This window comes from Cornus florida, unplaced genomic scaffold (genome assembly GCF_030987335.1).
Source record: "Cornus florida cultivar Cherokee Brave unplaced genomic scaffold, ASM3098733v1 CherokeeBrave_3.0.0_Hap2_Chr05, whole genome shotgun sequence".
NCBI classification, from domain to species: Eukaryota; Viridiplantae; Streptophyta; class Magnoliopsida; order Cornales; family Cornaceae; genus Cornus; species Cornus florida.
Genome location: NW_026775575.1, coordinates 94,263,522 through 94,287,489, shown reverse-complemented (window position 1 = coordinate 94,287,489; position 23,968 = coordinate 94,263,522). Strand labels below are relative to the sequence as shown.

The following is a 23,968-nucleotide window of genomic DNA, read 5'->3' as shown; positions in this document are numbered from 1 at the left end:
CACTCCTCAAGCTTAAGCTTCCCCAACCTTAATCATTCATCAAGCTTGCACAAGCATGTCCCAATATTGTCATCAACAATTTCCCCCACGACAAAATTTTCCGAGGCGCTTCGAGAAGAACACCGTCATAAAATCTTCTCTAGGAAAAAATTTCCTCTCTGACATTCCTGAACTATGTTTTCCACTTCATTTTTTTTTTTTTTAAGTTGTACATTACTCAACCTATCCGTAACTTCTTTCTTTCTTTTGATTTCCTGTCTGGAGCTCTGCAGTTTCCAGTTATGTCTTAACATCCTTCTCTCGACAGCGCATAGCCGCCATCTTTACTTCAAGAACTTGCAGCTTTTCAGCTGTAGAGTGATATAGCCACTCATAAATGGATGTCCATATATATTCTCGAGAAGTTCAGCTATAGCACTCATTAATGAATGTCCATATATTATTGAGAAGTTCAATTTTGTTCAACAGTGTCTCCATGAACGGTATTTTAATCACAACACCACCTAATGGCAAAAACAACAGTTCCATCCACTTTGCATTGAATGTCCATATATTCTTGAGTTGTTCAATTTTGTTGAACAGTGTCTCCACGAACTCTATTTTCAGTGCAACAATACCTAATACCAAGAACAACAATACCCTCCACATTGCACTACCAAACACAAAGAACATCAAATTTTCGATATTAGGAACCTCACAATCTCATGTATACAGGAAGGAAAACAAATATGTAAACAACCAATATCCTACCACAAGGAGAGAAAATTAAAGAAATATATTAATAAATCATCCCTGAAGTAACATGCATGATCAATATAAAACTAATGAAAGAGCTTCCGATGAATTGCATTCAAGTAGATGCATTGATGATGATACAAGATTACGTTGCTAAGAATATATAAAAATTTTAATACATGAAGGAATAAAATGATTTTGTTACCATATCGAAATTTAATTTAGAGAAAGGGAGAGAAAATACCAGATCATGAATTTTTAAAGTATGGGGGTCTGTTTTGAATGCACTAGGGTCTTCTTTCTTCTTTCCAAAGAGATATATATGAGAAGGGATGAAGAAGCTTCCTGTCTGTATCAGTGTCATATAAACGGAAAGAAGAGGCAAGACAATAGAAAAGAACACAGGCAAAACACAAGGACTTTCACCTTCATTCGTGTATAGCATCCTATCTAACTCATTAATCTAAATAACATGCCTAGACTTTATTGATATAATAGGACTTGTAAGTTGTTTCCAATCAATGTGGAACTAGTACCAAAAGTTAGCAGAATAATATGATATGCCAAGCAACAACAGAGAGAAAAATGTAAGGTCTACTGTTATCTTTCTGTCTGTATCAGTAACGAAAATTTCGCAAAACACACAAGGACTTCGACCTTCATTGTGATTACTATTACCACCTAGTTAACCTGATCTGAGCTATTAATTTGGGCTCACCTTCATTCATAAAATAACATGTGGAGCAATAATGGAGAGAAAGGAATGCTAAGGATATTTTTCAAATATTCAAACACCACTCGAAAGGAAGGATAGAAATTAAACAGACAAGTACTGGAATAGTAATGAGGAAGAGCTTAACTTGTTCAAAAATAAAGGGCGTCTCTAAAAATCAAGATGATAGATTTCAATTTATTCTATTACCCCATCATGCAACTTCATGGATTAAAAAAAAAAAAAAAAAAAAAAAACACCAAAACTGACATTCTTAATTTGTTGTTAATTTTAATTCTAGGCCCAAGCAACCATAATGATGAATAGCAATTCCAACTGAACTGATAAACTAGATTAGGCTAAGTAGATCAAAATTCCTTAGTTGTTAAGTAAATGGGGTTGTTTTTTAGATCCAAATCTTCTGATTATCCATATCAAGTAAGCCAAGGTTTTTCCAATCTCTTTAAATTTGTTTAATTAACGGAAATCACCAAACAATTCCAACAATCAATTAAAGCAGTACTGATACACAATAATGTTAAGAGAAAACAAGACCCATTTTTCAGAGAAAATTAATAAAGTTCAATTTTTTAAAATTCAGGAGGACGGAGATGGTGTACCTGAGATGAGCGGATTTTGTATATCAAATCAAAGATGCCAAGCAATATCTCTCCTCTCCTCTTTTGATTTCTGTGTAAGTAGACAACTGGAGCTCAAAAATACTATTTCTCAACGCTCTTATGTCGGTCTATTTTATGAAGCATCTACGAATGTCCTTCACTCCTTCCTGGATGGTGAATGGAAAATTCCCTCCGGTGTGCAAATAAGACTTGCAATAGAATTTTTATTTTTTATTTTTTTATTTTTATGAATGGAGATTAGTAAAAAAAATGTTAAAAGAAAATGTAAAAGTTTGATGGGTGTGATTTATTATAAGATTTTTTTAAAAAAGAAAATGAATTCGAGTTCCTCTTTTTTAGTCTAAGCCCGTACCAAATTTCAACAAACACTGCCAAAATTCCTTGGATAAGTCTACTCGAGTTGTAACCCTATCATAAGGTTAGGTCCTCTCATAATTTGTACATAAGAGAAAAATAGTTGACCCATAAATGTCACAATGAAATCTCATGTCATCCGTATTCTTTGTCATACAAATTGTTTTGAGGTTATGCTGCATGAATCTTATGTTTTCATTTGGCTCTAAAGCCAAGGAATGAATAGAAGTTGAAAAAGTAATGAACTGATTTTTACCATCGAAGTGCCTACAATTAGTTGAAAAAGTACATCTACATGGTACCATATATATTTGTGACTCATATCCAAGGTCGAACAATTTTTATTTATATATATATATATATATATTTAAACACACTCTTTTTGTTTTTACGTGGACTTCAACCAACATGTATCACAAAAACTTTATTAGATGCGAAACAATGTGTTAAAACCTTAATTACAAAAAATGCACCTTGATTCGCATTTGAATCATTGATTAGGATGAAGCAAAGCGATGTTGATGTTCAATGTGTAAGTGTTGCATAAACAATCCTATCTGAGTAGTACAAAAAAATATACATGGTGATCTGTAACTTTGTAGAGGAGTTGTACACACTAACAAAATGAACGTTCTTCTATATATAGAAATGATCATTGTCTTTGACAATTGTAAAACTACTTTCTTATACTACATTGGTGCAGATAATCACCAAACCAAAATGAACAAAATCATCTGACATGACATGTATGATCTTTGAACTTGATAACTCTGTTTTGACTATGTTATAGTACTACATTAACTCGGCTTTTTCTCAATTTGTTCAGTGAACCAGTCAACCTTTACTTACTAATTTCATCTTCTCCTCCTCCGAGCTTCTTCATCATCATTTATAGGATAGGAAGAAGGAGGGTCTACTGCATCATTCTTCATCCGATGGTATGGATTCAGGAGTGCCATGAGTCTCTCGGATTGAAACCACGACGCCCAGTATGATCTTTCTTGCTAATTCGTCAGCGCATCTGTTCAACTCATCCTGATGCATGCCACAACATCAAAAATTATACTACAGTGAAAGACAAGGCAAATCTCGGTCAAAAAAAATGCATGCAAGTTATAAACTAAGCTAAATAATATTGAATTAAACTGAACTTTTGTTTTTCATTAATTACCATGTTGACATATGGAGCAAAAGCCTGTCTGAGGTCAATGCGTGGTCCAGATGATGTGGATTCAGCTATAAGAGCCGAAGCTGCCATTATGGATGGCCTGAATTTCGTAAATTCGATATCTGTGATTAAAGCAAAGATTTTGTTAATAATCAATTGATACAACACCAACTAAGTACCCAAAAAAAAAAAGAAAAATCTGGTTACCAGTGTGCATTTTCTTCAGAACGTTATTTATAACCCTTCTTTTGAGATCTTGTTCAGAGTCATTGTCAATGTTTAACGAAGAAACGAAGAAATCAACGAAGCAAAAGGCCGTGGTAGAACGCATTCGCCAGTCCAGTGTGGAGAAAATCCGAAGCTCCGTCTTCTTTACTTCCACCACCGGAAGATTGCGGAAATTGAGGCTATCCTGCACATGCATGAACACATTGAAAATGTTGAAATTTACACATGAAGAAGGAAAGAATACAAGAATGAATCTAAGAGTGCAAATTTTATACCAGCAATTCACGCAAGTTGAATCTAACTGTCCTCATTTTCCAAGCGAGTGAAAGACAGCTGAATGCAATTAACATTGTTACCCGCAATGATATGTCCTGCAATTCACAAAATGATCAAGATTGTGTAAGAAATTTTCAATACCACAAGATTGAAACTAATAAACGCACGAGATGGTTCTTGTTTAACCTCCATTAGTAGCCTTGAGAAGAAGCGATCGAAGTAAGTCAGAGCGAGAAGTGGGATGAAGGGATCATCGGGATTAAATGGGTTTTCTCTATACTGCAACAATTAACACAGACCATGCTCAAATTTTAGAGAACAAGAAACAATCACCATTATAATAAAGTCAAAGAATCAGGAGTTTCTGGCTCAAGAATGTGTTTTTCTCACTAGCTTGAGTATGAAGTCCAACGCTTGCTTTCTTCGACTGACCGCAGTGGGGTTCTGGTGGTAGTTCTCAGAGGCCATGAAGTCTGCTTCAGCTGCCAAGAGACTCTGAATGGCCTTGAGCTCGGATTCGTCATCGTCATCCATTTCACTTCTTGTTCGTTTTCAGTCTGTAATTATGATTTCTGAGAGAATGGATAGTGATTGTTTAGAGAGAGAGAGAGAGCCCGCGTTTGGCACGCTTAAGAGGAAGGTGGTTTTAGTTGAGAGTCTCTCTGAGGCGGTTATTTTGATAGTTGTTACTGTTACAAGCATCAGAGAGGGAAAGTCCTTTGTACTGGATGGGACCAATAGTTGTTACCGTTAGAAGCTCTACCCTTGTTTTTGTTATTGAGTTTCTTTTGGTCTTTTATATGATGGTGGAGGTGGGGTTTTCAATGTTTATCCTGGGTACAATCCTCGTGAGGGCAACTGTAAAGTTGTTCTATTGTAATTTAGAGGTCACGAGTTTAAAATAAAAAATAGTCACTCTATTTGAAGGTAAGATTGAATCCCGCAATGAAAGGTAGCCTTGTGCACCGGGCTTACTTATATATACATACACACACACACACAAATTTACCTTACTTAGGCGGAAAAAAAAAATCGCATTTGGAAGATATTGGTAATTGTCATAGCATAGAGAGTGAAGAATCTAAGCACAAATCAAAAATGATTTCAGCTCTTTCTTGAATCAGTTTCACCACCCTGTCAAGACTTATTCCATTCTCAACTCTCAAGCCAAAGTTTTCTCAAACAAAGTCCTAATTAAATTCAGTATATCAATATCCCATAGAACATTTGAATAGAAACTAAGAATCTGCATAAATGGCTAAAGCTCATGTCCCTAAGTTATCTATATTTGTGTTTGCGCTGTTTGCATTTATGCTCACACCAGTAGTTTTTTTTTTCCCAGAATAATATCATATTATCAATATGTGAAACTTCACTCCACAATCATTACAACATAAAAATTCGACACGAAAACCAAAACAAACTTCAACATACAGAGGAAATAAATTCTTTCCACGCTAAAACACAGCTTTCCAACTCAAAACACCTGCAAAGATTAGAGAAAACTACATCCATTACATAGTCAACGGAAATAGGCATCGTTAACTGCTTTTTATACCTTCTACTTGCCCACAATTAGTTTGGCTCGTGCATGTCCAGCTTCTATCCTGAACTGTTCTCCCAAGCCAAAATGGGCCATCAGCAACCAAACGAAAGTAATAAGCTCCCCACCTTTGCTGAGCTGCTGAGCATGGGTGTTTGCTCTGCAATGACTTGCAGCATAGGACAACAATTCCACCCACACTTTGCTCATTATCATCCACCTCTTCGTCGGAAGAATTTTGTTCAGATCTTTCGCGAGCATACATGCGTCAAACAACAGTGATTTGCTTCTATCCCCCTTCACTTCAACTGGTTTGACAACTGTATTTACAGAAAGTAGATTCACACGGGGTGCTTTTCGTTCTTCATTTGAGTCCGACTGTTTTCTTTTAAAACAATTCAACAATTTCTGCCATGATGATTTTGATTGCCCCCTGTGAAAAAACTTCCTGGCTTCCTCACAGGTGTCCTGGAACCTGATTTGCCCAATACCTGCCACCGCTGACATCATTGTAGGCCGCATGACTAGAAGATACAACATATATTCTGACAAGCGCATACAATATTCACGATTTGGATCGTCATTGGATTGATTATTGTCATTGAAATAGCACAGGTCAGTAGCAATATGCCACAACAAAAGGCTTTCATCATATTCAACCTCCTCCTCGCTCACGCTTGATACAACTGAGGCGTGGTAGCAACTGTTTTGCGAGAGAACCCAATCACCTCTCGCTGAAAATATATCCTTTGCAGTTTTTGAATCCTTTGCTCTCAGAGCCTTTGCCCTCAACTCAGAGAAAATAAATTCCTTTAGATTCTCCTCAACAGGTTTGGTTTCCTTGTATTGCATTTCATCAAAAAATTCCTTGAGCCCGAAAAAATCAGTTACTTTGTCCAGCCACTTGAACCGTTCCTTCAGACAGTATCTTATCAAGCTGTGCTGTGATACAGATTTAGACCACCGCCATCTATTGTCAAATGAAACTCTATCACGGATGGAAGAAACAGTAGATTTGGCCTTGGAATTGTTGAGTTTCACTATAGTCCAGTCAGAGAAAATGAGCTTGAAGAGAGCCATTAAGTCCAAGCCAATAGCACCGATTAGCAAAGTGTAGGTAACAGCAACATCAATTCTATGGATTTGGTGGTCTTTATGAATGGATGCAAATTGTATGAAGGATGCCGCTATCAGAGTAGAACATATGAGGCGGAAAAAGTATCCGATCTTATGATGCACCACTGCCATCTTGGTGTAGAGCACATCATACATCAAATTGAGCTCAACTTCCATCACTTTAAAAGCATCTTTATAATGCCTTTGAAAGAAGAATTTTCGACTGTCATTGCGCTCCTGGAAGCTAAACATGAGGTCAACAATAAGTCCCTTAAAAATTTTAAAGAAGTCGTGCCCACGATTCACTACCTGAATATCTTCGAGTTTTGGTTCTGGATCTGCAGTTATTCCTTCCTCTTCCTGTGTAGCAGTTCTGAAACCTTTTTCAGGTTCCTTTACTATTTCAATTTCAACAGGAACTTGGGCAGCTTCCTTTGATGAGTATTCCTCCATGAGCTGAGCATAGTTTGGTCCAGCATCTGGTTTTGGAAGCATGTTGTCCTTGAAATTACCCAAGCATGCTAGATATAGAGCACGGGTCCGCTCAGCATACTTAATAGTTCCAGCAATCATCAGGAGGACTGTTGGAATCCAGAATTGGTTAGAGAGAGATTGTGAGAAGACATAAAGAACTGCAACAAACTGGATGACAAGCCCAAGCAAATGTCGAATCCACAGTTCATTATCTTCAAGAGAGAAAGCAGTGATGGTATCAGGGCCACCAAGGTGTAGCAAAAGGAATGGAGCCCAAAAAGCTGCAACGTCATCATTTACCCTAACCTTGTCACAGTCATCCCCTTGCCCATTGGAGATGAGTCCAACAGCAAAGGCCGCAACCCAATCGGCAAGCAAATAAGCCGACCAGATCATCATGGTTACAATTCTGTGTCCAGTTCGTTTCCGTAATGTTGCAGAGAAAATTAACACTACCTGGAAGAAGAGACTGACAAGAACAGCACCACGGAGATTCCATTTATCCCATACACTCTTGACCCCGTGTGGAATGGTAAATTTCATTTTACTACTGATTTTTCGATATCTTTTTTAATTTGCTCCGTGCAGCTGCTCCTGATTAGTTGGAGAGAGACAAATTGCAACAAAGTATCAACAGTCTAAATGAAGGACCCAATATCTAAAATAAGTATAACTAAAAGGCAAATCTTGATTGGATAAAAAAATAGGAGTAAAATGATGCAGTTTAGATTAGAGCAACAAAATTCATTGTCAATTATGTAGTGCAAATTGCAAATGTCTTGTTCAATCCAAAGAACAGTACAAATAAATGAAAGGAATTAACTAATTATCATTGTCATCCTTGCCTTAATCTCATATGAAGGAGTCGGCCTATGAAAGGAACTAACGAAAATCAAAATGACAATCTATTTTTACTTGAATTACTCCAACCCGGACAATGAAATTGCACCTCCAAATATTATCTAAGAATCTCAATGGGGCAATTCAATAACCCCATAAACCCCAAATGAACTTCAAAATCACCCTAAACGAAACTGGGAATTTTTTTCTTTCTTTCTTTCTTTCGTTCTTTCTTTTAATTGAAAATGCTGTTGTTTCTCCATGGGACCAAAACCAATTTGCAACATATCAGTAAATTAGTAACAAAATAAGGTAGGTTAAGAAACAAGATAGTGCTTTGTGGATGTCCTGCATTCACTTTGCAAATAAAGTGCTGTTTGCTTTGCAAAAAAATCGAAGTAATATTTTGATCTCAGAAGCAAATCAGTAGCAGTGCAATTTTTCAGTAGTTGCATCACTGCTTGATCATGAGATAATCAGTGTCACGGTTCCCCTCAGGCACTTGAATAGTATTAAGTTTCTATATTATCATTTTAATCCCTTTAGACAGCATAGTAATTTAAGTAACACAAGATTATAATAAGGAAAAACAAAAACAAAAAAAAAAAAAAAACTAAAATTCAGGAAAAATCACAGATAAATCCAAGTTTGTTGGAAGAACTTGTTTATGTTATGTTACTAAAAATAAATAAATAAATTGTTAAAGTTTATCAACGGGCCATTAGCCCAAAGGGTTAACCTCTCCTCCCTCAAAGAGGTGGTGAGGGGTTTGAGGCCAGTAGGTCAATTTGTGAAGTGTGCGTACCCTATGAAAAATAAAAATAAAAATAAAATAAAAACAAAAACTTCAAGATTTCCTAGTTAAAGGGTGAGCCAGATTACCCAGAATTGATACACCCACGATCAATGGCCAACACAATGACAGATCAGAGTAACTAAATTAAGATGAAATAAAGCTAGTTTTCAAGCATTTCTTTGAAATGTACTGACAAAACAAGAATGCATACCCAATTATAGCATACAAATATTCACAAGGCGAAGATATACCTGTGTTTTTTCTTCCTCCTGCTTCTTCTTGCTCTCCTCCTTTTACTTCTTGATGTAAGTTAGTGTGTATATAGATATTCCTTTATATAATGAGGTTTTAGATGAACAAAAAAGAAGGGGCTCAGAAAGTTACTGAAACCTTCCTTCACATTGCTCAAAGTATTCGTCAAGTCAATATATATATATTCTTTTATGTGAAGGTCGTCGCGTCAAGTCGTTAAGCAATTTGGATTTATTTTATTATTATCATCTTGTGTATTTCCTTTTATCTTTCACGCGATTTAAGAGAGACGAAACACCACGCGTGTGGTACGAGCAGGGTGTCAAAATGGGTCCTGACCTACCCCTGTCTGTATTCGTTTGTTTAAAAATAGGGAAAATTACATATAAATGGAGTCAAAGTTCTATATTTACTTAGAGAATGAGTCAAAATTCCATATTTCTCTAAAATGGATTGCTGAGGTGGCACATGATTTTCTACTGTTTAAAAAATTGTGGTGCCTAAAATGCCCTTCCCTAACAAAAAAGTAGTACCTTCAGTTCAAAAAAGTAGTACCTTCGGAGAAAAAGTAGTACCTTCGCGGGTGTTTAAAAAACATGGTACCTGGACGCCAAAAAGTAGTACCTTCAGTTCAAAAAAGTAGTACCTTCGAAGAAAAAGTAGTACCTTCGCGGAAGGGTATTTTAGGCACCACAATTTCTAAACAGTAAAAAACCATGTGCCACCTCAGCAATCCATTTTAGAGAAATATGGAACTTTGACTCAGCCTCTAAGTAAATATGGAACTTTGACTCCATTTATATGTAATTTTCCCTTAAAAATAGATATGAATAAACCATTTTAAAATATAGGTTAAAGAGTGATTTAAAAATAGATATGAATAAATTATTTTAAAATATAGGTTAAAATGAGTGATTTATGTTCAATTTATTTTTATAGAGGGTTGAATATGGGTCACCCATTTTAACTCATATTTCATCCATTATAAGAGATAATTTTTTATCATCTATTTGACTTAAATTCACCTCTTCTTCTTCTCTAAAATTCTCTCACACAATCCCAAATTTTCTCTCTCATCACCCTCTTTCTAAAATTCTCTTTAACATTCTCTCTCATCACCCTCTTTCTCTCTCTAAAATTCTTTGTAGTATTATAAGATTGCTCTGCTACATCCACAACATATGTACAACATATTTATGTGTATTATATATACATGAATACCAGATTTATTTATTTAATTATTTATTCTATAAAAAGCTTAATAAATGATTTCACCAACCCATTTTCAGAAAGAGAAATGTTATTATTTTGAATAATATCATTATTATAGTTTTTTTTAGATGGATAAAAATTTAATTTATTTTGAAAATTCTTTAAATTTATATTATTTTATTTTACGACTAAAAAAAATTATAATAATGATATTATCCAAAATAATAACTATTTTTCTTTCTGAAAATAGGTTGGTGGGTCATGATGAGTTGACCTGATCAATTTTGACCCAACACATATTTAACTCATTACAAATGAGTAATGAGTTGAATATGGATTACAACCAAACTAATTTTGACACGTCCAAACCTGACCCAAACCGCAGGCCACCCCTACATACGATATAGAATTATCAATCTCTTTTTTAGGACTGCCTTGTATTCAGACATTGATAATTTCAATACATTAGTTTAATGTGTGTGCATTTGTACATATATAATGCCCTGATTTGACTAATTCGGCCATTTTTCTTTAATTTTTTTTTTTTTTTTTTTTTTAAGAATCCTCAACCATAGAGGAGTCAGAGAAACGGAGTAGAATACAGTGACGAGTCTAACCCTCAAAATTGAGTAGGAATCACCAATTCTGAGAAGTTTTTGTACTGATTTTATTGGGAACTTGCTCTAAAAAAGGTGCATTTCACTTCCTGTGTAAGTAATTTCAGATTACCAAACATCTGAACACATTTTTTCCAATCAACCAGCAATAGAAGACGGTAAAACTCCACTCCTGAATGATCTAGCCAGCAAGAATGATATACAACAACAATATAGTGATCAATGCTACAAGTTCCATTTTCCAAAAGTTTACAACAAAATCACAGTTGCTAAATAGCAAGTGTCAATTCTTTAAATTTTGAATTTCATTTAAAGCGTTCCTCCACTCGTTAATGTCATAGATTCCCATCAATTTCTCAGCCTCAGTGATAATAGTACCTGGCAAACCACCACATTCTTTGACAATCATCTTTGCAATGCTCAATAATTCCGGGGCAAGTGGGCTGTTGGGCTGAAGTTTTTCCATGAACAACATCTCTGCTTCTTCATCTTGTAGAGGCTCCATTGTGATGGTATTAGTATCCCGGCCGCCCATCCTTCGACACACCTCTGATGAACGAGTAGTTACAATCAGTTTGCATACATCCCTTTCAGTCGGGATTCCTACCTCAATTAGGGAAACTTGTTTCCGAACATCGTCTAATATGAGCACGCTTTTCTTTCTATCTTTAAGCGCTCTGTGTAACCTGGCTGCCCTTTTCATTTTATCCCTCTCGTTCGAAACATCAATTCCTACTTCTTTTGCAATGTCATTCTGCAATTCATGAATGTCACACTCTCGTGATACAGTCACCCAATAAACATATTTAAAAGTACTGTTATCTTCCAATAGTCGATTCTGTACATGTGACATGATGAATGTTTTTCCAACTCCTGCTACTCCAACAACAACAATCCTTAATACCTGCTCATCCATCAAGCTTTCCCAAACATTTTCCAGATGTCTTTTTGGTGTAACATCACCCACCAATGGTGTTGTCAACAATTCCACCCGCCTGCTCTGAGGTGCTTCAATTAGAAGACCCTCGGGAAATCTTCCTTGCTTGGAAAGCCCTTCTACCTCTCGTATATGCTTTTCCACACGACCTCCGAACCATATGTAGGAGAAAAAATTACCTCTTTGAAATTCCCCAGAAATGTTTTCCACTTCTGCTTTTTCAGCTTGTACATTCCCCAACCAATTCCTAACTTCTTCCTTTCCTTGATATCCTGTTTGGGGCACTGTATTTTCCACTTCTGTTCTAACATCATACTCCCGACAGCCCAAGGCCACCATCTTTGCTTCAAGAGCTTGCACCTTTTCAGTAAGGTGATTGTGATAATATAGCCACTCAGGACACTCATTAACGAATGTCCATACATTCTTGAGAAGTTCGATTTTGTTCCATAGTGACGCCGCGAACTCTACTTTCAGAATAACAGTACCTATTGCCAAAGTCAACAGTTCCATCCACATTGCATTACCTAATACAAAAAATAACAAATTTTCGATATCAGCAATCTGACCACCTCATCCTCGTGTATATAGGAAGAAAAATAAATTTATAAACAACCCATATTCTACCACAAGAAGAGGAAATTAAAGCAAGTATATAAAATAAATTATCCATGAAGTAACATGAATAACAATGAAAGAGCTTCCAATGGACTGCATTCAAATAGATGCATCGATGATAGAAGATTATGCTGCTAGGAAAATATATATCAATATTCATATATACATGAAAAAGAATAAGCAAAGATGTGATTTAAAGCACAAAGCATATCCTTGCAGTTAATAGTTTTATAGTTCAATTTGGTCTAAAATTGACATTGCACTTTATTTTTAGAGCAAGTGAAAATTTTAGTACAGGGAAAATAAGAGATATACAATAAAAATCAAAATACGCTCTCGGTTGAAGAAGATTCACATTGCACCTCTTTAGTAACACTTTTGAAGAAAAATGGGCATATTCATTGTTTAGAAATAAATAGCAGAATTATCAAAATACCTGGCTTTTCCAATCAACTCCAAAAGCATTAAATGGAGGTTATCTATTTGAACTTGTTCGGGATTACAAACTTTAGATCTAGTTCAAAGATTCCTATGTCTTTCATGTGTTTTTACAACAAAAATCCTAGAAATATGCATATAACCCACATGAAGCAAATGAAATTAGAACACTTGATAATCATTCTAAACAAAAAGAAAAACAAGAGAACGAAAAAAAAAAAAAAGGAAAGAAAAAGAATTAAAACCAAATATTCTTAAAAATTCATAAGATAAAATATGGGACCTTATATCCAATATAAATGTTTGTTTTTAACATGTGATGACCTCCTCCCACCATATCTACAACAAGCTTTCAATGAAACACTAACTTATTATCAGGGATGGACCCAAAGTATGTGAGAGGGGCGGGTTTTAACAAAAAATGTTGTGGGGGCAATAGTGAATTTTTTTTTATAATTTCAGCGGGGGAATTGGCCCCCACAGACCTAATGGGTGCTTATTAATTTATTATCCATCTTATTTTCATCACTTTTATTTTGTAATGAGCTAGAGTTGACTAGATATGATAAAAACTACAAGAGTGAATTAAATGGACAGAAGAAAATCTAAAAGAATTTAGGGTTGTGTCATGTATCACGTTGTGTGCCCAATGGAGACAATTCCTTGACAGATCACTGAATTAGCAGCATAAATTCCAGAATAACATAATTGACAACAAATAACATGAAAACTTTATAGCTAATTAGCTTATTATCCAAGTTTTCACAGTAGAACTAGAGAGATCTAAGAAAGGACAAAGAAGAGAGAAAAATCTAAGGGCTAGTGTCTGTATCAGTATCATATAAACGGAGAGAAGAGGCAACACAATCGAAAAGAAAACCAGCAAACACTCATGCACATACACACAAGCACATAAGGACTTTCACTTTCATTTGTGCATAATATCCTAACTCATTAACCTAATAACTCATTAAAGACTGATATAGAAGGCCTTGTCTCCGATCAATGTGGAATAAGTACAAAAATGTATGAGACTAATTACTACTATAATATAACATGTCAAGCAATAACAGCGAGAAAGGAATGCTGTTGATATTTTCAAATATTTAATACCAAAAGAAAAATAATAATAATAATTAACAAAACCAAGCAAGTAATGGAGTAATGATGAGGAAGAGCTTAACATGTTCAATTGATAGGTTTCAATTTATTCTATTACATCAAAACTGACATTCTTCATTTCATTCCATAATGATTTAATAGCAATTCCAACTTAACAGACAAACTAAATTAGGCAAGTAGATCAAAATTCTTTAGTTGTTTTTAAGATCCAATTCTTCTGATTACCCATATATCAAGTAAGCCAAGGTTTTTTCCCATTCTCTTTAAATTTGTAAGCCCTAATTAAAAATAGTTTAAAATCATAATTTTAGCTAATATTATCAACATCCTCAAAGAAATGACCTTTTTTCTTATATCAATACAAGAAATTTATACCCACAATTTTTATTTTGCAAGTTCTCAATTCAAAACTGACAAAAGTATTGATTCAAAAATTGAATTCTCACTTTCTTTCACAAGAAGGTTCAAACTAAAAACTGTCCAACGGTCAACTAATCGATCTCTTATAAATTTCTCCTACAGAAACAGAAATATTAAACAGAAGAAGCAAGCAACTCAAATAATTAATGTAGTACTGATATATACATAAATGTGACGAGAAAACAAAACAGAATTTTCAGACACAAGACTAAAAACACTAAAGCAATCAGAGAAAATTAATAAAGTTCAATGTCCAAAATTTCGGGAGGACAAAGATAGTGTGTACCTGAGAAAAGCGGATTTGGTATATCGAATGAAAAAATGGAGCGACTAAGCTCAAAAAACATACCATACTGTATTTAAACAAAAAAGAAAAGAAAAAAGAAGACCAGATTGGGTTGACTTCTAAAGTCTTTCTTGGATGGTGCATGGAAAATGACTTATAAGTCCTTCTAAATTTCGGGTCTCGTTTCCTCTGATTTCCATTAAGTGTGCAAATATGACTTGCACCATTGGGTAATAGGCTTGAGAAAGGACTGTAGTGGATTTTTTTTTTTTTTTTTTAAATGCATTATGAATGGAGATTGATATATAATATATATATATATATATAAATTAGTTGGTAGGCTGATTTTTCAAGTGGGTTCAACTAATATAATGAATGCAAAAAAAAAATTATATATATATATATATATATTGATATTTGAGGTGTAAGTTGAAGGCTTTTTTTACCATTAGATATATTACAAGTAGGATGTTCAGAAAATTGGCTTAATAAGTCGGCACGCATAGCATTTAGCCATTTAAGATAAATAGTAAATAAAGTGCTAGAAAGTTAATTATTTGTACAAAAAAATAATTATTGTAAAGAAAATGAATATGCATGATTATTTTCTTGAAGAAATGGACTGGAGATGCACAAGGATTGGTGCAATACTGCAATGTGTTTTTTTCTTATGATTTGCATGGTGAAAGGAAAGAGTGAAGCTCTCTCCCTCCATGCCAATGCCATATATTCCCTCACTTTTAACTTATTTTCTTATATATATATATATATATATATATATATATCTTTTAAACAAAATTTTCCTTTTTATTATTTAGCTTATGATGTTGAAATGTTTCATAGCTTGAGCTTATCCAATTTGAGAGAGGTTAATTCAAATCTAAAATTGTAAAATCGAAAGAATTATCATTTCACATCACTATCGTTCGATTAAGTTGCGACTAATACTGGGAAGGAAAAAAAAAGAAAAAAAAGGTATTGGACTAATACAGGCCTATCTTGAATTTTCAGGTTATGGGCTTGACTTAAATTTAGATGGCTTAGACGTTTGGATTTTGTCAACCATTCCTCTGGGCTGCTGTCCAATAGTCCATAGCCGACTCCAGTCCATTGCACTTGACATGGCTTTTCAGGAAAAATCCTGCGAACCAGTCCCTTGAAGACTTTTCCCTCGACATAAAAGTGAGTAAAAAGACAATTTGGCGTGTTAATATATCCGTGTAGTGTGATATTCTTATCTCATATTCGTGTTCATAGTAGTGTTAAAGAAAGGAATGAAATGACTAATCTATCTTTATAGAAGGGAACGAGGAAAGAAGTGTTAAATTAAATTAGAGGGGAGGAGGAGAGCAATTGGGGCATGATAAATTATTTTTTTAATGATGCAACAAAAAAACATTTCTGACCATTTTGACCCTTACACGAAGGGAGAGAAGATGTGTGGCAAAAAAAGCAGAAAGACTGACTGAAGATATACAAATTCGAGAAAATCTAATTTGATTCAAACAAACTTGGCAGAGATTAAATAAATTTTACCCTATAAAATTTGACTATATAATCATCATATTATTATCATTTAAATGGTAACGTGGCTCTCAAAATTTGTACATAAAATAAAAAGGAAGAGACCATGAGTGTTACAATGAGGTGCACCTCGTTATAACTTTTCTCAAACATTGTTTTTGTCGTACAAGATGCCGGAGGCCACAAATCAATCTATCTGTTAACGACTGGCTTGCATAGTTGCATTCAGACATTGATGATTTCAATACATTAATTTAATACATATATTTATATATAGACTGTCCCTAATTTGACCCTATTATATTTACTAACTCATACAAATTCAGAAGAGATTAGTTAATGCAAGTCAACGAAATGGTCCATCTTAGGATATCAACCGTTTAGGTAGTCTTTTAGTACCCAGCACATGCTATTCTGATTTCTTCATATTTGCTCATTCAATTGTCGGTTACGTATACACATGAACTCAATCCTAACGACTCAAAATCAAATAAAACCAATATACAAACCCTTTGGTTGGTGTTGTGGCAAAACATATACTTATATAACATGTCTAATTACATGTCTTTCAAGGTTCAAATACCCTGAAAATGGAAAGTTTCAATAAATTCGATTAATTTTATATGAGTATGGTTGATGTTATTTTGACGTTTTGAATATTAATAACTTTATGATGTTGTCAACTATCATTCTGATAAATCAGTTGAAATTATTCGACTTTCGAACTCTAATGGCACATTTGGGATATTGTTTTAATCCGAAACAAAATAAATATTTTGAATAATAATCAAGAACATGTTTAGAAACATCCATAATATGAAAACACATCCTGTTTAAAAAAGTATTACAAATTTAAAAAATATAATGACTAGTTTAAAAATATCATTTAAGAATTTTTTTTTAAAAAAAAAGGTATACCATTCATCATTTAAAATATCAAACCTTACCGTGCAGAAACATATAAAAACACCAAATTGGTGTTCTGATTTTTTATCAAACATTTTGGCAAACAGTAGTTACTAAATGCATATTTTTAACTGTTCATTACTACTATACCCGATAAAAACAAATCGTGTAATACACCGACCCTAAATAACTATCTTTCAAATAGATGCTTACAAGGACACTTGTGATGTTAAGTGTTAAGATGGAACTAGTTAGCCAACTAAGCGGACAAAAATGGCAAATGTGATTGGATGGTGAGAAAGATTGATGTCAAGTTGGAAACAAGTACAGAATCAAAACATTTTGAAGCAATTCTATGTCATTAGAAGTAAAAGTCCACAAACCCCATTAATTTTCTTTAAATTAGATTAGACCTAGTCGTCTTCAATTTGATGCTACCTATGCGATTTGTGCGCACCGTCAAAGCGGCCAAAGTCGTGCCTGCATCACCCGGCGGACCCATTCATCCTTTACCGCGTCTTCCTCCTCTGGCAGGCACCAACTTACTTTCATTTGAAAATCAAGCATATTCTTTCATTAGTTTCTAACTAACAATTCCATTAGCACCATTTCACAAAAGTGCCCTTTGCTTATATGACCAAAACACCCTTCTAATAGGAAGCCCCAATTCAAAAGAGGAGGGGGTAGATTCGTCATTAGAACACAAGCGTGTTGACAAAAGTGACCGTCTGTGAAGATTATTAATGCTTTAATTTAATCAAAGTCAAGGCTAGTTATGTAACTGGACGGAGGAGAGGAGGTCCATCCATGCAGTGGAAAATTTCAAAAGTGATTTAAATGATGAAAACGACCAATTCAGTGCAGTGTTAAGAAAAGAAAAAATATATATATATATATAAGAAAAAAGAAAAGAAAAGAGAGATGGTTTGTTCAAACACCGGTCGGGTTTAATATATATTACAATTAATAGACAATCCCTTGATTTGCGGAGATTGTCCATCACACTTTGGTAACTTTCAAAATCAAAGGACCATCTTTCTTGGTTTCAAAAAAGTTTTTATGTTTTTATTATTGTGTTTGGTTTTTGAATAATATTTTGAAAGTGAAATGTCATGTGAGCCCATTAAGGACTTGTCACAATTTCACAAATGCTTAGAATTGCAAACTCCAACCATGTTCTTGGAAAAATTGATTTTTCATTTATCCCAACAAAAATAATGAAATGGTGTTCTTTTAATGGTTGGACATGCGCCTCATAGATACTTGGAGAGAAAATTACACACACTATCTGTTATTGTGATATTAAAAGCCTAAAAGCCTATTTGTTGCTATTTAGGAATGGGGGAGGGGGTAGATCCATCCGTGACTATATGTGTTTGTCGAATATAAATTGTGACAAACAAAAATATACTAGAAAGTACACATTTTTTTAGGTTTGCGTTGTTCGAAAAATTATTAGATAGTTTTAGTCTATTTGATACTTAGTAGACTAATCCACTGTACACTCTTGTGGAGTTATTTTTTCAATCAAAAAATTTGGATTTAAGTGATGTACCAAGAGACACATTTGACAACAGTTAAGAATATATTGGAATTTGAAAATTTTTCCTTAATTAGTCTCATTAGACATGGCTTGGACATGAACAGACATGTTTAAGATACTTTTAGAACATAACAATATAGGATTTATAGGTATAAATGAAAGATTTAGTAGTATTAAAATGAAAAAAAATAAAATAAAATTTAAATTTAAAAGTAGGACTTCTTTAGTTTTAAAGAAAAAATTTAGAATTAATTTGTCTTTCAATGTAAAAAGTAGGAATTGGAAGTAAATTTTATTTTTAATAATTATTATAATAATAATAAGGGTTGAAATTGCAAGTAATTGTTGTATTTTCAGAATGGTTTTAAGGAACTTTAGTGAAAAATTCTGTATCTCCACCAGACAGATCTAACCATTGGTTTTCTAATGTCATCACTCATCAATAACCCACAAGGAATAAATGGAAACTTCAAAGCTCAAAGCCCACTTATTCGCCAAGCCATTGGTTTTTTTGATACTTTTTTATTTAGGTAGTTTAAATTCCACTTAAGACCCAATTTAATCTAATTAAAGAAAGCTTACCAAATTCACCGAACTTTAGATTTTTTCTTCTACCATATACTCCGTATACCATAGCAGAACTGCCAAACACACTCTCTCTCTCTCCACATTCTCTTACATTCTCTCTCTCTACATATATATATATATACATCTTTCAATAATTCTCTCACACTCGGCCACTCTCCACCGGTGGATAGAGAAAACTCCGAAAAAGTATTGTTTTGCTGGGAATCCAGTTTGGAGCTTTTCTCGCCGGAGATTCTACACATAATATGGAGAACTTTAATGCGCTTTATCTACCATAAAACACCACACCACCACTTGGTTTTCTCTCTCCAAGAATCATATCAAAACCGCGTGAACGTACCAAATAATGAATGAGATCATCATCGTCGTCGTCTCTCTCTCTCTCTCTTTCCGTTACTTCTTCTGAACAACTGTTGATTTTCGAGAAAACTGGCATGTTATGAGCCATATGGTCTTCCGTTCTCACCACGGCGGTGTTCTTATTGTAGCGTGATTTGGATGCTACTTTTTTCTATCAATCTGCTCCACTTTCCATCATCTTGTCTCTCTATGATTCCGATGTATTCTCTGCATTCACGGATCTGATGTATCGTAACTCATAGCACTCCACACTCGTCGTCACTGGTATGTTTATGTTTTCTATTTTATCAGTATTCTTTTGTACTTCCACTTACTGGCAAATTTCAAAATCAAAATTTTCTTTTTTCCCAACTTTCCAATTAGATCTCATACCGTGCTCTATTTGGTTGCTGAGAAACTGAAACCAAAATTAGTACTGTTTTTTCTTCAGTATATTCAGGGGAAAGTTAGTACTTGGCTCTGTTTCTGCGCAGAGAGAACTGTTTACTGACGGCTAAGTTTTTTGAAATTGCAGATTTTTGTTTCATCAAAAAGCGGATCATTCTTCAAAATCTTCAAGTATTCAGTAACTCAAAGATTGTGTGAAGATTTTTTTTTGCTACGTGAACGTTTTAAGTGCAAGTGTGTTACAATCTCTCTCTCTCAAATCTTCGATTTGTTACTTAAATTTCTCAATATCAACTTCAATTTCTTCTAAATTTGAACTTGTACTAGATCTTAGTGTGTTCTTATTGGTTTATGTATTTTGAATGCAGGATTTGGAGTCGATCAGAAGCAAAAGTCGAACTCCGGCACTTCCGAGCTTGAACTCTGTTCTCAGATCAGATATTTTCAGTCGAAAAAAATGGGGAAAACAGGGAGAGATTGGACACAGATCTACGCAATCTACGGAATGGATGATTGGCACACTCCAATCTTCCTCCTAATGTACGCGATCACCTTCTCCTCTCTCTCCGTACTCTTCCTCCTGTACTTCGGCCCAATCTGCGCCTTCGTCGAGTCTTTCTTCCCCTCCCTCCCCGGCGGAGCCTCCCGCTTCGCCGCCGGATTCACCGGCTCCGTCACCGCGCTCTCCGCCGTCTGCCTCTTCTTCGCAGCCGGCAACATCTTCTACTCCTCCGTCTCCCTCCAGTGGGAAATGGCGCAGCGCATGGTCGGCGTGGTCAACGACTGGTCCACGGTCAAGCACGCCCTGGACGTGGGCTGCGGCCGCGGCATCCTCCTCAATGCGGTGGCGATGCAGCTGAAGAAGGAAGGCAGTTCGGGTCGGGTCGTCGGGCTCGACCGCAGGAAAACCACGGTCTCAACACTGCGGACGGCCGGGATTGAAGGAGTACAGGAGTACGTCACGTGCCGGGAGGGTGACGCGCGTAGGCTCCCGTTCTCGGACAACTACTTCGACGTGGTGGTGTCGTCGATGTTCCTCCACACGGTGGGGAAGGAGTTCGGTCATCGGACGGTGGAGGCGGCGGCGGAGAGGATGAGGGTGTTGGGTGAGATGGCGAGGGTGTTGAAGCCCGGCGGGGTCGGGGTGGTGTGGGACCTAGTGCACGTGCCGGAATACGTGAAGAGGTTGCAAGAATTGAGGATGGAGGATGTGAGAGTGTCGGAGCGTGTAACGGCGTTCATGGTGAGCAGTCACATAGTATCATTCCGGAAGCCCAGTCAGCACATGGTGGGCCCATGGGAAGTCAGATTGGACTGGAGATGCCACAACATCTGTGGAGAGTGAAAAAGACTCATATTTAACTCAATATGGGGATAATATAGTGATTATACTAATTTTTTTTTTTTTTTTTTAAATCTGAAATGTTGAAATCTGGGGAGACGAAGCCGAACCAGATGCTTTGTTTGATAGATTAAGATCACAATATATATTATATATTAATATATATATATATACTGATGGTGTTAATAAAAAGCTTTGAAGTAGCAGTAATGGATTAATAATAATATGATGTTATGAAAATTGTATTTATTAGGAGAAACAGTGATTATTATTATTATTATTTAGGATGTATGAAATTATGGAATTAACAAGTGAGGGGTTTAAATCATGGACCTCAAAGGTACAGTTTGGTTGTTGAGAAGTCGCAATCCTAATACATCTTTGATGGAAGCAACCACAGTGAAGTGGGGAAAATGTTAGCTTTGGGAATTAAATTCTGAGCCAGAGATTTATTTATGTTTTTTTTAAAATTTTTTTTTTTTTTTTTCCAACAAAGATTTATTAGATCATCTCTTTGTTATGTGGCTTTTCAAATTGTAGAATATAGGATTGGATTTTAATTGACATCACCCACCATCTTCAAGAGGAAGCAAAAAGAAGCCCAAACAATTGCAAAAAGAAGCCCAAACAATGGAAGAAGCAATGAGAGAGAAATCGTACTTTATATTTATATATATAGTAATGCAACAAATCACATTTTTTTTTTTTTTGGTGCGAACAAAAATGGATCAGATTTTTATTATTTTGCATTTAGAATATATATATGAAAAACGTTACAAGTGGATCCTTGTGATGAACACTCTTGAGTGATTCTTTGTAACATTAATCCTTTTGAAATCCATTCAAAGTGTGTAAAATGTCCCGGAATTGGCTGAATGAGCTCTTGATAAAAAAATAAAAATAAAAATAAAAATAAAAACCTACATGAGGGATTTGATTGGTAAAACAGTACTACTAATTCTGTTAGTAAGCTTAAATAACCAACACTATAGTATCCACATTGAATAATTATTTTCTATTATTAAACAAAATATGACATGTTTTTTAGCTAGTGTTTACTATATAATTTGGTACCATGCGTTACACAAAAATTTCTCCCATTTTAATTAGGAGTTGACAATGATTTGAATTGTGACCATGGAGGAAAATTAGGTTTTATGAGTATCAATCAGTTGAATAAATTATAGGGTTTGGTTGTTGAGGGGTTGGCATCCCACAAATCTTGAAAGAGACACGGTTGGGAGAATGAATGAGCATGTTGGGGAATAAGTCACCATGCATTTACAATATATATATATGCAGGACAGTATTTAGATCCTCCTGACACGCTATTAGGCTAAGTAATGGTCTTACTGGTTTATTATCGAAAGTGAAAACATGAATTTCAAGAAATTACTAGTCATTTAAGGGTGGATTTAGTTTCTAACTTATTTATATCTTGGCATTTCATCCGGTGTGTGAATGAGAATTAGTGCTACCTTCAAAGAGATGGTGAAGACACCATCACTTTCGAGTGTGTGTAATTTTGGGTGGGTGGGTATTTGGTTTATTGACTGGATGAACTCGAAATATAGTGAGTCTGCAAAGTGGTTTGTAAGCAAATGGTCTTGGACTAAGAAATCTGAAAAAACTAGTGCAACTTGAGCGGATTGGACTTGTAAATATGCAATTAAAAACCTTCACATTGTGAGAATTGTCAACTTTTAGTAACTATGAGCGCTGAAGATTTGGCAAAGGTGTACTTTAAAATCCATATTGACGGCGAGTCTCCAAACAGTGTCTTTATCACTATAAAATGTTTGATTATATACCAAAAATTTCGCATTTGTTACATCAAGGTCCCATGGTCTAGTGGTTAGGACATTGGACTCTGAATCCAGTAACCCGAGTTCAAATCTCGGTGGGACCTTTTTTTATGTTTATTTCCACTGTTGACTTCTGTCGGACATGGCTCCCTTTTTCTCTATTGACGTCAAAGTCAACAAATCACAATTCTAATCATTCAAACCAAACTTCACTCAAATACCTCATATGTCAACAAGAGACTACGGAAGGAAACTTCTTCGACATTATATGTTTATCTTGAGGGCATATGTATTATGTACGGAAGATGAGCACTAAGATTTTCAACTCTCGCGGCCACGGCCAACCTAACCACTCTCGGATTGTTGGTACACCTACAAATTATATATTTATATATATTACATAGAAGAAAAAATATCGAAAAAATTATTACATGATTCAAGACTATTTAGTACTAGTCAATCACAACTCGATGTGTAAGCAAAAAATAAAATAAAGGTAACACATTTGCTTGAATCTCCAGATTGACTAGGATTATGTAAAAATTTCTTATGCGTGAGCTCAAATTGGCTTGCCTTTCTCGTTTCCCAATCTGAAAAACTGGTCGAGCCCCAGCCAGAACATCAGGCAGTTTATGAAATATATTCTGCTCGGTAAGCGAGAGCAACCCAAGAAAGGAAAATAATAATATTGTTATTATTATAATAATAAGAGTCGATCAAAATTCCAA

At 35.0% G+C, this 23,968-nt stretch overlaps 4 protein-coding genes and 1 non-coding gene across 6 annotated transcripts; 2 read left to right on the top strand and 3 right to left on the bottom strand.

The window, feature by feature from the left end:
• Positions 1-3,107: 3,107 nt before the first annotated feature.
• LOC132307724 (putative cyclin-D6-1) lies at positions 3,108-5,345 on the bottom strand. Its single transcript, XM_059805562.1, has 4 exons — positions 4,114-5,345; positions 3,818-4,022; positions 3,614-3,732; positions 3,108-3,477 (listed from the first exon to the last, which is right to left on the bottom strand). Exons 1-4 carry the CDS (start codon positions 4,186-4,188, stop codon positions 3,364-3,366), a joined length of 513 nt encoding a protein of 170 aa, XP_059661545.1. The 5' UTR covers positions 4,189-5,345; the 3' UTR covers positions 3,108-3,363.
• Positions 5,346-5,500: 155 nt separating this feature from the next.
• Positions 5,501-9,298, bottom strand: LOC132307723 (uncharacterized). Its single transcript, XM_059805561.1, has 2 exons — positions 9,135-9,298; positions 5,501-7,841 (listed from the first exon to the last, which is right to left on the bottom strand). Exon 2 carries the CDS (start codon positions 7,788-7,790, stop codon positions 5,676-5,678), a length of 2,115 nt encoding a protein of 704 aa, XP_059661544.1. The 5' UTR covers positions 7,791-7,841; positions 9,135-9,298; the 3' UTR covers positions 5,501-5,675.
• A 1,774-nt stretch (positions 9,299-11,072) lies between these two features.
• LOC132307722 (disease resistance protein RFL1-like) lies at positions 11,073-14,867 on the bottom strand. Its single transcript, XM_059805560.1, has 2 exons — positions 14,786-14,867; positions 11,073-12,428 (listed from the first exon to the last, which is right to left on the bottom strand). The coding sequence occupies exons 1-2, from the start codon at positions 14,844-14,846 to the stop codon at positions 11,248-11,250; spliced, it is 1,242 nt and encodes a 413-aa protein (XP_059661543.1). The 5' UTR covers positions 14,847-14,867; the 3' UTR covers positions 11,073-11,247.
• A 4,573-nt stretch (positions 14,868-19,440) lies between these two features.
• Positions 19,441-21,746, top strand: LOC132307721 (uncharacterized). Of its 2 annotated transcripts, XM_059805558.1 has the most exons (3): positions 19,441-19,970; positions 20,221-20,327; positions 20,462-21,746. In XM_059805558.1, exon 3 carries the CDS (start codon positions 20,551-20,553, stop codon positions 21,436-21,438), a length of 888 nt encoding a protein of 295 aa, XP_059661541.1. In that variant the 5' UTR covers positions 19,441-19,970; positions 20,221-20,327; positions 20,462-20,550; the 3' UTR covers positions 21,439-21,746. The 2 variants fall into 2 exon arrangements, with proteins under 2 accessions (XP_059661541.1, XP_059661542.1); XM_059805559.1 differs by lacking the exon at positions 20,221-20,327.
• Positions 21,747-23,272: 1,526 nt separating this feature from the next.
• TRNAQ-CUG (transfer RNA glutamine (anticodon CUG)) lies at positions 23,273-23,344 on the top strand. Its single transcript has one exon. It is a non-coding gene; the product is annotated as a tRNA-Gln (tRNA).
• Positions 23,345-23,968: the final 624 nt, after the last annotated feature.

Bases quoted from the DNA above. Each gene is read 5' to 3' on its own strand.
- LOC132307724 (XM_059805562.1), bottom strand. From the start codon at position 4,188: ATGTTAATTGCATTCAGCTGTCTTTCACTCGCTTGGAAAATGAGGACA. The intron at 4,023-4,113 runs GTATAAAATTTG...ATGCATGTGCAG, and splicing joins TCAACTTGCGTGAATTGCTG to GATAGCCTCAATTTCCGCAA. The intron at 3,478-3,613 runs GTAATTAATGAA...GGCATGCATCAG, and splicing joins TTGCTCCATATGTCAACATG to GATGAGTTGAACAGATGCGC.
- LOC132307723 (XM_059805561.1), bottom strand. From the start codon at position 7,790: ATGAAATTTACCATTCCACACGGGGTCAAGAGTGTATGGGATAAATGG.
- LOC132307722 (XM_059805560.1), bottom strand. From the start codon at position 14,846: ATGTTTTTTGAGCTTAGTCGCTCCATTTTTTCATTCGATATACCAAAT. The intron at 12,429-14,785 runs GTACACACTATC...TTTTTGTATTAG, and splicing joins ACCAAATCCGCTTTTCTCAG to GTAATGCAATGTGGATGGAA.
- LOC132307721 (XM_059805559.1), top strand. From the start codon at position 20,551: ATGGGGAAAACAGGGAGAGATTGGACACAGATCTACGCAATCTACGGA.